This window comes from Danio rerio, chromosome 24, assembly GCF_049306965.1.
Source record: "Danio rerio strain Tuebingen ecotype United States chromosome 24, GRCz12tu, whole genome shotgun sequence".
NCBI lineage: Eukaryota > Metazoa > Chordata > Actinopteri > Cypriniformes > Danionidae > Danio > Danio rerio.
In genome coordinates, this window is record NC_133199.1 from 33,752,470 (window position 1) to 33,764,580 (window position 12,111).

The 12,111-nt window shown below is 32.5% G+C and overlaps 1 protein-coding gene across 3 annotated transcripts in view; it reads right to left on the minus strand.

The window, feature by feature from the left end:
- Positions 1 to 1,251: 1,251 nt before the first annotated feature.
- Positions 1,252 to 12,111, minus strand: part of vav3 (vav guanine nucleotide exchange factor 3) — a 178,463-nt gene continuing 167,603 nt past the window's right edge. For 2 of the 3 annotated variants that reach the window (XM_073940906.1, XM_073940909.1), the window contains 3 exons: positions 10,272 to 10,352; positions 7,432 to 7,583; positions 1,252 to 2,121 (listed from right to left, as the gene is read on the minus strand). In XM_073940906.1, coding sequence (XP_073797007.1) covers positions 2,077 to 2,121; positions 7,432 to 7,583; positions 10,272 to 10,352 — 278 coding nt within the window. In that variant the 3' untranslated portion in view covers positions 1,252 to 2,076. The remainder of the gene's footprint in view (positions 2,122 to 7,431; positions 7,584 to 10,271; positions 10,353 to 12,111) is intronic. The other variant, XM_073940907.1, reaches the window with a different exon arrangement.

A 12,111-nucleotide genomic window follows, 5' to 3' on the forward strand; every position in this document is an offset into this window, starting at 1 on the left:
CAGCAAATAAATGAGAGCTCTTTTATCCAACCGTCTGAGACCAGTGAGCGGTTTGAGCGTTTCCTGATATGAGCTTTCACCTATAGAGTCTCCAGTCACTGAGAATAAGTTGATCACAGTTTAGAGCGGCTGAGATTTACACACAGATGCAGACAATTAAAACATCCAGATTCAATGCAGTAATGGAGGAGCAGCCAAGAATGAATCCCAAACATTTTAACAGCACAGAGAGCTGCTATAATGTGTTTATGTTATGAAGGAATTACTTATTAACACTTGGCCAAGAAGGTTGTCAATATAGACTGGTGGTAGAGTGGCTGACCGATATCTGTCAAATAACAGTGTCTTTTGCTGAACTGTGTCAATATATACACAGTTGAAGGCCCTCCTGTGAAATTATTTCAGCTACTAAATATAACGTTATTAATCATTATGATAATGATATTGAATTAAAAATATATATTTTTAAAATAGAAAAAAAAATATTTGCATTCAATCCAGACTGTTAAACATCCATTGAGAAATATTTTAAAAAGAATGAACATTTGTATTTTTACAATAAACTAATAATTAATGATCAGACTAATATGTAAACTCTTATATGATAAATATGCTTAATTTATATAATCAAAGAGGGAAAAGCTAATATAGTGAATATATATATATATGTATACATACATATATATATATATATATATATATATATATATATATATATATATATATATATATATATATATATATATATATATATATATATATATATATATACTAATAATTAATAATCATATATATATATATGTATATATATATATATATATGTGATTATTAATTATTAGTGTATATATATATATATATATATATATATATATATATATATATATATATATATATATATATATTCACTATATTAGCTTTTCCCTCTTTGATTATATAAGTATATGGATCATATAAGAGTTTACATATTGGTCTGATTATAACAGTATTACAGAAGGGTGAGGAGTTTGTACGAGTGCTGTTTTTGCAGAATATTGCACGGCTATCAGCCAATCAGATTCGAGAACCAGACAGAACTGTTGTGTGTGTATTATATATATATATATATACATACACACACATGTATGTATGTATGTATGTATGTATGTATGTATGTATGTATGTATGTATGTATGTATATATTAATTTAAATAATTTGATTTAATAAATGCAGCATGAAATATGAATGTTACTTTATATAATATTTATATAATATTTTGTTCATTTCAGATTGGGCATAACTCACTGTCTATGTTGGTTATGGCTCTGATGTAAAATTATTCTAATACATAATTGTCCCACCCTGTGATTTAGCGATCAGCATCAGACACTGAATTCCCCATACCGGTCCACCACTCGAAAAACACACAGCTTCAGATCCACTGGTGGCTTTCAGACAGAATTATCGGAGTCATTGTTTTCCAATGTGTCAATTCCTCCAGCAAATGTGTGTAAAGCCCACTCATTAAGCCCATCCATTCCGGACGGGGCCACACAATGCTTCCAGGTCCATAGGCCGCTGGCTAAAAAAGCTGTTTACAGGCCTGTCACCGTGTACCCTTTTGTTCCCTGTCAGCGTCTCCCGTCGTGAATCAGATAAACAGGGCATGACAACCCAACAATACATCTCTGGAGATAAGCGCGCAACAAACACCACGCACAAAAAAAACAACAACCGCTCATTCCTTTAAAGTGGAAATCTGAAAAATACGAGAGAGCGAAGAGACAGCAATCAATTACGAGCATGGCGGAGGCATGATCTTAATCAGAGATGAATGACTGGATGTGAGTGTTGAAACACCTCCGGGCTCCGTCCACCAACAGTAGGCCGCCATCAATAATAGTGCAGGTAAAAGAGGACGCAGGCAAGGTCATGTTTCCCAGTGAGCAAACACACACACAAGCACATGGAAGAAATAGCTCACGGCGTGTGACCTCAGTCCGGACTTGCTCCTGATCCACTCCAGGTCTTCTAAGACGCAATCATCAGATAATCAAACACATCAGATTTAGTTTTTTTCCATTCTGTTGTGGGATTGCTCACTCCTCGGCCTCTTCTACGTACGTGGAGGGGAACCAGCCCACCTGTGGATGGACAGAACAGAAGGAATGAGTGATTACAGAGGATTTGCGTCACTTCATTGCCTGAGTAACCTTGAGGAATGGTCTGCCGCGTGAGGAGAGAGTCAGTGCTGTGTTGGTTAAGGGATGCACACGGGCCTGAGCAATAATATCCAGCTGGACTGTGATGGAGATGATTTGCTTTGATCAAAGACAAATAAAGGAGGGAAAAGAGAAAGATGGAGAGAGAGAGGGAGAGAGAGAGGAAGGACTACTTTTGAATGTAGATGGCCATGTTTTGAGTGTTATGTAAGTTCAATTAGCAAAAGCTACCAGTCAGAATGTAGAGCTTTATTATGAAAAAAAAAAAAAATCAACCCTCCTGGGACTGAGGAGGTTTCGGGGCCCTGGATCTGTTTTTTTGTGACCGTTTGACCATTTTCAGTTTTTATGAATTTAGATTGATGACTAATGAACCCTTTTCACATTTTAGAGTTTCTCAGTAGCAGAAGTCGTCATAGTTGGGTAAACTTCTGCTGCTTTCACACCAGATGTGACATGTGCTAATAAATCACGTAAATAGATGCATGAACATTTTGAGTTTACTTGCTTCTTTCGCACGTCAAATTCGCTACATTCACATGTGAAATTCACTTCACAATGGAAGAGGATTCACGGCCTGGGCTTTCTAACGGCCCAATGCCTCTAATTTCGTTGCTAAATGGCTAACATGGATTTCATTGAGATAGTAGCTGTGCTTTATGTGCTTAAGGGAGGCTGAAAAACAGCATAGATTCATTCGACGCCGTGTCTGAGTGCACTAGATACTTTCAGAGGTGCACCCAGCTCTGTGACTTCATCAACTCCTTCAGAAGCTATACCTGGATGATGGAGGCTTTCAGTCGTGCTTTAAACTGGGCCGAGCCCAGTTTGATTAGCTGTTTTTGGTGTCGGCTGGAGGATTTCCCTTCAGGACACCAACTGCAGGTGCTACGTCATAATCAAGCCGGTAACACAGCACGAATGTTTGCTAAAGTTCAGATTTTTCAACTTGAGTGAATCGCGCATAAAACATGCAAAACACTCAGCTCGCACGACTTCATTCGCACAAATCACATCATTTACAAGACCTCATTCTCACAAATATTGACACAGGATATCTATTTGCGTCTTTGCATTGACTTAAGATGTAAATCAATGACAAAAGAAAAACTCCACAATGGTGTTATTAAGACTTACAAAAAAAAAAAAATTGTGAGACTGGTAACGACAGCCAGAAGAGAGAACAACATTAAATTTACTGTCCTGCTTATACACTCTGCATTACAAACACCTCGCACAAGCGGTAATTCATTTTTTTGTAATTTGATGCAAAGATTATGTAATACATTCCTAAATACGTGTAAATTTTCATATGTTTAAAAAATTATCTAAATATTCAAATCTTTCCAAGAAATTAAGGAATTAAGACTGTTAAACGCATCCGAAAAGTCTTGTGAAAAGGGTCCATATTTATGTGTGCAGTAAAACTAAAGCTAGCATTTCTTGGCAATTTTAAATAGAAATGTTTTCAGGCATATTTAAAGTCATTTGAAGACAACATAAAAACAATGGCGGAATAACATTGAATTTCCATCACAATAAATAAAAACATTTAATTTATTACATTACAATTTACAGTTTACAATTGAGGAGGCATTCACTGATTTAAAAAGAAGTGGCAATACACACAAAGGAACTCTTAGTGCTCAGAGAATTAAGTGTCAGAGTAAGTGGGGATTGTTTATTAATTTATTTATTTTTATAGACAGTGTTTCTACAGGTGGTTTGTCAAGCCCACTCACCTGTCTGAAACACACTTCATCAATGCAATAAAGCATTTTATTTATTTATTTATTTGTTTGTTTGTTTGTTTGTTTGTTTGTTTATTTGTTGAATTATTTATTAGATATTAAGTTATTTAAAAAAAAGATTGTAAGACTATTTTGATCAATTGCCTTTTGTTTTAATTTGGAACGAAGGTTACAAACTTTATGGAATAAAACAAAAATGAACATTTTACTCAAATCCAAGTCCAGTAAATTCAGAGAAACACTTGTTGTGCAAAATGTCTGGTTTGTATGTCTTAATTGTTTTTTTCACTGATACATTAAAATGCCCAAATTGGCTAAATATCTAAACAAGCATAAAATATTTAAATATGCATACTGACAATTTAATAATTTAAAGAAATTGAAACACATAAAATGACTTGCTGACCAAGTAAGTTTGATAGCTTCCACAACAGAATTAAAGAAAGGAACTGTGAATTTATCTCACAAATCAGATTTCAGACTTTTCAGACTCTGCAAAAAAAGTACACTACACATTTTCACACACATAAGTAACATGTAAATAAAGTTTCCTTATTAAAGTTCAGTTAATAGCTTTATTTGTGATATTTAATGTTTAAAATATAATAATAATAATATTAATAATAATAGTAGACATTAATGTATGTTCAGTGCAGAGAACACCTACGTAACTAAAATAACTGTGCAAGTAGCGTCTGTTCATAACACGCTTCTCTTCTATGATCTGAGATGACAGACATCCTGCTAAGAATGTCAGCAAACTGAAACCGCACAGAAAATGCGGCATCACTATCGAATTAAGCGGCATTATTTCTTACTGAGCCTCAAAGCTTATTTGTACTCAAAGCGCATCGAACTGTCAAATGTTTTTTTTTTTTTGAGCCTCTTGAGCCTCTTATAATGGTTTCATCAGGGAGGCTGTAAATGTAATTTAGTGCATGAAGCATTCAGGGCTGTTTTATGGATGCCAGTAATAGATTTTTTTGTGATCAGTGTTTTGAACAGTTCCTCTGCCTCTATCTCAGATGGACTGGTCTGCTTTTGGAGCTTTGTATTCATGTGTTGTATTTGTGCATGTGAGTGAAGCCTGACATGATAAAAGCAGCAGTAAATCACATCTCTACACTGTAAATATGACTTTTGTCCTGAGCTAGCTGTGGTTATCAAATGTGCTGTGTGGAATTATTTGGTTTTGATGGATGCTTGGTTTTATTTTTGTTTCATTGTGGTGAATTTTTTGTTTTATTGTCCCGGCCTGTAGTCAAATAACATTGGACCAAATTACAGTTTCACATAGTTGCATGTAATGTATGTTAAAATGGAAATATTTTTGAATATAGAAAATGAAAGCACAGATTTACCACAGTTTTAACTTATATATGCATATTTTCAGTGGTTTCCTATTCTATTTTCTATTATTTTATTCATGATTATTAAGTTTTTTCTCTATCTCTCTTCCTTTACTGAATTAAGAATGACTGTTAAGTTGACTTTGTGTTGGATATATCCTTTCTGCATTGTCTGGATATTCAATTGAGTCATGTGACCACAGTGTTCAAATGAACTCCAGATGCACTTGAACTTAATTACCCCGATGAAGGCAAGTGTTGCAGAAACGCGTAGGTGCTGCTTTATAGAAAAGCCATATTAATAAAGGCGTTTTAAATGTTTTCACTTACTTTTCATGTCCCTTAGACTTAACTATCATTTGGGAAATATTATATATATATATATATATATATATATAGATATATAGATGTCAAACATAATTAAAGTATAAAGCAAAATTTACATTACTTTAATCACATTATCCTCCAGAAATAAACCTAAGGTTTATATGATGCTCAGGATCTGTTTATTATCATCAATTTCTTGCTATGTTTGTAGAAACCATTACAAATTTTGTTTGTAATAAAAAAAGAACAGCTTTTATGTGTTGTATGTATAAACTACTGTCACTTTTCACAAATTTATTGCATTCTCGCTGGTTAAAGCATTCATAAAAAATGTTAGTGACATTTAAACAGTAGTGTATTTATTCTTAGAACTATTATTATTTATTTATTTATTTATTTATTTATTTATTTATTTATTTATTTGTAACAAAGTTTAATAAAATTTAGCTAAATTTAAGCATTTACTAAAATTAGTAAAAAAAAAATGTTACTGACCCTAAATATTTGAAAAGTAGTGTATATTACATTACCAATATATATGGTTGATTTTTATTTTATTTTAGATTTTTTATAGTCTTTATTATTATTATTATTATATTTAACAAAATGTAATAAATATTCTCTGAAGAAAAGCATTTCTTAAACATAAGTTACTCACCCTAACGTATATAATAGTTGAAGAACTCTAAGCACTAGTGTATATTACATTAGTAAAATATATGGTTGATTTTCTATTTATTTCTGCCTTTTTTCGATCACAAACGATGGTAAAGCACTTTGCGTGTATGGCCATATGTAATAAATGGCTATATAAACACACATAACCCACACACACACACCCACACACAACCGCACGCACCCGCACGCACCCGCACGCACCCGCACGCACCCGCACGCACACGCACACGCACACACACACACACACACACACACACACACACACACACACACACACACACACACACACACACACACACACACACACAGTTGAAATCAGAATTATTAGCCCCCTTTGAATTTTATATTTTTTTATATTACCTAAATGATGTTTATAGAGCAATGGAATTTTGACAAAATGTCTGATAATACTTTTTTCATCAAGAGAATGTCTTATTTGTTATATTTTAGCTAGAATAAAATCAGTTTTTAAATTATTTAAAACCATTTTAAGGTCAAAATTATTAGCCCCTTTAAGCTATATATATTTTTTGATTGTCTACAGAACAAACCATCATTATACAATGACTTGCCTAATTACCCTAACTCGCCTAGTTAGCCTAATTAACCTAGTTAAGCCTTTAAATGTAATTTTAAGCTGTATAGAAGTGTCTTCAAAAATATCTAGTAAATATTATTTACTGTCATCATGGCGAAGATAAAATAAATCCGTTGTTAGAAATGAGTTACTAAAACTATTATGTTTAGAAATGTCACATATAGTATATTGCATAATGCTTTTCATTTACATTTAGTAATTCATTTAGTTTACTTAAGTTTATTTACAATATACAGCTAATATACTAAATTAATATTGTATAATAAATTCAATAATATATTAGAATAATAAAATATAGTATAATATAACATAATATAATAATATTTAATATATAATAATATATAACATAATAGAATGTAAATAATATAATATATATATATATATATATATATATTTTATTATAAATAAAACTTTTTATTTATTTATAATATTTTCACATATTGTTTATGCATTATATAACATGTAATTAGCAGAAAACTTGTTTTTACTGCCCCCAAATGAACACACACACACACACACTGACACTCACCCGTCCATTAACTTCGCCCTTCCACCATCCGCTAGCTCCAGTTTTGCTGTAGATCCTCACCACATCTCCCTCCTGCATGGACAGCTCCCTGGTGTCCCGCGGGCTGAAGTCATACCGGGCGATGGCAACCCCAATCCCCTTCTGAGAGAACACTGTAGAGAGCAGAAAAAAAGAAAAAAAATATTAAATTAAGAGTGCACATCACAGGACAAAACCAAAGACGAGCAGCAGCCAAACACAGAGAGGATGAATCTGCTTTCCCTGAGGACTCTTGTAATCACTGCACTCCTCCATGTGTTTGCCTGCCTTCGCACATCCACTCCAAATAAATGATTCTCGTGAATCTGGGACGGGTCCAATCACAGCTCGAGTGGCTGTTTTGATTATGTCTTGAGATGTGTCAACAGCATAATCCGCTGGGTTAATTACATCTCCCTCAAAAAAAAAAAAAAAAAAAAAAAAAAAAAAACATTGCTTAAACCAGCTCGCTGAACGTTGGTTTTGTTGGAGGCGTTCGGTGGATTTCTCTAAATGCAGTGGGCCGAGGGAAATACGTGTTGGTGGATTGAAGCAAGCTTTTGTTTTATGGCACTTCAGAGGCTCGCAGGACTTTGTGAGCGGCAGCCAGAGGAACTAGGCTCTCGGCCAGACGTGTGTTGATGAGATCCGTCTCAGTGCCAGGATGCTTTCTCTTCTCTTCAGCTGCTTTAAAGTGAGCAGGACGTGTACAGACAGAGGACAGGCTGCCAGTTAGCAGACGTCAGGCTCAAAGAGAGAAGTTTGGGAAGAAGAGCGAGAGAGAGAGAGAGAGAGAGTGTCACTGTGTTACAGCATCTGCTTCCTTTTCATTTCAGCTCACTCGACAATAACAGTTCGTAATGATAGATTAAATATGAAAGTGACAAAAAAATAACAAAAAGTGAAAATATATATTATATATCCTGTTTATTTTTCCCCAATTTCTGTTTAACGGAGAAGATTTGGCCCATTTTTTAATATAATAGTTTTAATAACTCATTTCTAATAACTGATTTATTTTATCTTTGCCATGATGACAGTAAATAATATTTTACTAGATATTATTCAAGATACTTCTATAAAGCTTTAAGTGACATTTAAAGGCTTAACTAGGTTAATTATGTTAACTAGGCAGGTTAGAGTAATTATGTAAGTTATTGAATAATGATGTTTTTTTCTGTACCTATTGAAAAAAATCTAGCTTAAAGGGGCTAATAATTTTGACGTTAAAATGTTTTTTTTTTTTAAACTGCTTTTATTCTAGCCAAAATAAAACAAATAAGACGTTCTCTAGATGAAAAAATATTATCAGACATAATGTGAAAATTTCCTTGCTCTGTTAATTATCATTTGGGAAACACTTAAAAAAACTGGGGCTAATAAAAAGGGGGGTAATAATTCTGATTTCAAATATATATATTTCATAATATATATATATATTTCATAATATATATATATATATATATATATATATAACAAGTACTACTAATAATAATTAATAATAATATAATAATAATAAATAATTAAAATAATAATAATTATTATTATTATATTAATAATAATTACTATAAATAAAACTGATAACAATGATAATAAAAGTAATAATAGTAATAATAAATAATAATAACAACAAAAATAATAAATAACAGTTAAAAATATATAACAATAATTATACTCATAATAATATAAAAACAATAATAATAGTATATAAAATAATAATAACAATAATAATAATAATAATAATAATAATTATTATTATTATTATTATATGAATAATAGTATTATTAATACAAATAGTAATAATTGTAGTAATAAATAATAATAATAATAATAATAATAATAATAATAATAATAATAATAATAGACGAGGCAGTGCAGGCCTCGAAATTAACCTTTTTGCTTGGTTTGCTTGGTCCAATAAACGGAGCAATTCCAATAGGGCCTAGCACCGTTTAGTGCTCGGTCCCTAATAATAATTAATAATACATAATAATAAGTTTCAAATATTTTAAAGAAAAGAATCTGTCTTTTAAATTTACCTCAAGATAGATTTCAAACTGTTAGCTAACTCAAGCAAATTCATATGAATCTTTATCATCCTTTTGTGTGTTTTGCCCCAAATAAGAGGTAGGTTTAGGGGTGGGGTTTGTGTGCGCCACGGCTTTGAATCACTCACTTTTCTGACAATGCACAAAATGTATATGTCTGACAGTCTCTGTGGGTTTGGTGACCAGTTATTTAAATATTATGTTCATTTAAATCATTGTCAGTTTATTCAATAAACAGTTAGCAGTCCTGTATGTTGTATCTGATTAAGTTACCAAGCGGCCACAAATAGCTTTAGATAATTTACACATTGCAGTTGGTTGGTTTGTTTTGTGGTCTGAGATTTAAAAAAAAGGTCGAGAACCACTGAGTTAGATGACAGACAGACAGACAGACAGACAGACAGACAGACAGATAGACAGATAGATAGATAGATAGATAGATAGATAGATAGATAGATAGATAGATAGATAGATAGATAGATAGATAGATAGATAGATAGATAGATAGATAGATAGATAGATTTGTAAACTCGTTGCTTTGTTGTGGAAACGTCTGTAATAATCTAACTGAGATGAGATAAGGATGAGTCATATCATCTGTCTGATGTGCGGATGATAAAGGACACTGAATATGATGATGACAGCGGCTGTGAAATGATCTATAAACACACACACGCACAGTGAGATGAGGATGGGTTAAACACAGGCCGCGAGACACAGATCTGATCACCCTGACCAAATGACACTAATGAGAAGAAAAAAAAGTACCTGTACCTGACCAGAATGGGGTGGTAGAGGGGGGGACAAAGCTGTAGCCGGCGGGAGTTAGAAAAGACAGGCCGCAGAGCAGAGGGTCTGATGTGGGACAAAGCAGAGCAGGGGAGGGATGCGGCGGGGTGGAAAGAAGAGAAGCAAAACAAAAGCATCTTTAATTGAAACGTGACATTTGCAAGCAGACTGTAAGCAAATGCTGACTTTGTGCTTATTGTAAGAGTGCAGGTGTCATATGGGGGAGGGGCAGTCCACATCATCCAGCACATCAGCTTTATTTGTGAGTTTTCTTCTGGAAATGATTCATTTGCCAATTAAGCACTGACTGATGCCTGATGTGTAGTAAACTCTACTGTGGATGTGGCTAAAGTGAGATCTCTCTGCCATCTGATGATCTATCTCACTGTGTCGGCTTGGAGTATCACGGACCCTCGGTTTGCAGAAACACAATTTTTTTCCAAAGACGCTCTACTCTTAAAATAGTTGAAGCAAGGCGCTCAGTGTAACTAATTGTGACTTATAAATGATGACAATATGTTCTGTAATTACATTTTAAAAAAATCACTTATATATGATATAGAACAAAAACGGAAAGCATTTTCACTTATTTAATAAAAAGAACGTTTAATATTATTATTATTATTATTATTATTATTATTATTATTATTATTATTATTATTATTATGCATCACTTTTACTGCTGATGAATAATAATAATAATAAGAAATAAAAATAATAACAAATATAATAATAATAATAAAAATAATAATAACAATAATAATAATAATAATAATAATAATAATAATAATAATAATAATAATAATTATTATTATTATTATTATTATTATTATTATCATTATTATTATTATTATTGTTATTATTACTACTTCTTCTTCTTATTATTATTATTATTCTTCTTCTTCTTCTTCTTCTTATTATTATTATTATTATTATTATTCAGCAGAAGTGATGCTTTAAATAACTTTAGTAATTTAGTATTTAGTTTAGTATTTTACATTAGTATTTTGAAGCATAACTTTTACTGCTCATGAATAATAATAATAATAATAATAATAATAATAATAATAATAATAATTTTTTATTATGGCCTAAATAATGATTTACACAATTAATAAATTATTAAAGGTGGCACACTTTTGAATCAAAACGAACAATTTAGTTCTATAAATAATTAAATTGAAAACTTTTTTACAATAACATGCCCTTTTGATGCACAGCCAGATCAGAAGTGTACTGAGACTATCATTTTTAAATTCAGTGTTTAGTTAAAAAAAACATACAATTTTGAGCTGTGAAAGCGAACCACCTGACTGATCCTCAATCTGCTCTTATTTGACTTCTTCACGCTCTTTCGTTCGTGAGCGGTTCAGCCGGGTTCAGATGCATCTCCTGTCTTTGTTAAACATCTGTTCAAAGTTTTAAAGGGACAGCCCAAGCTAACACCGCTCATGCATTTATGCAGCAGCACATGCTGTGTTTCCAAAAGGCCTCGTCTCTGACCACTACATAAACAGTGATGTCCGAGATGTTCGTGCACACTTGAGATTCCACCCCCGTCACTTCAGCAAACCCAAACAACCTCCTGTCTTCATCACATCGTTATCCACAATGAAAATATTCGGGGGTTTGGACCTGGCATCCCATTCAGTGGAATAAAAGTAGATCTCCAGTGCTTCCAACATACAGTTGAAGTCAGAATAACAACACCTCCTGAATTATACCCCCCCCCCCCTTTTTTTACGGAAAGGCGATTTAGAAACGTAATAGTTTTAATAACTAATTTCTAAAGGACTGATTTCTATTAGCTTTGCCATGATGACGG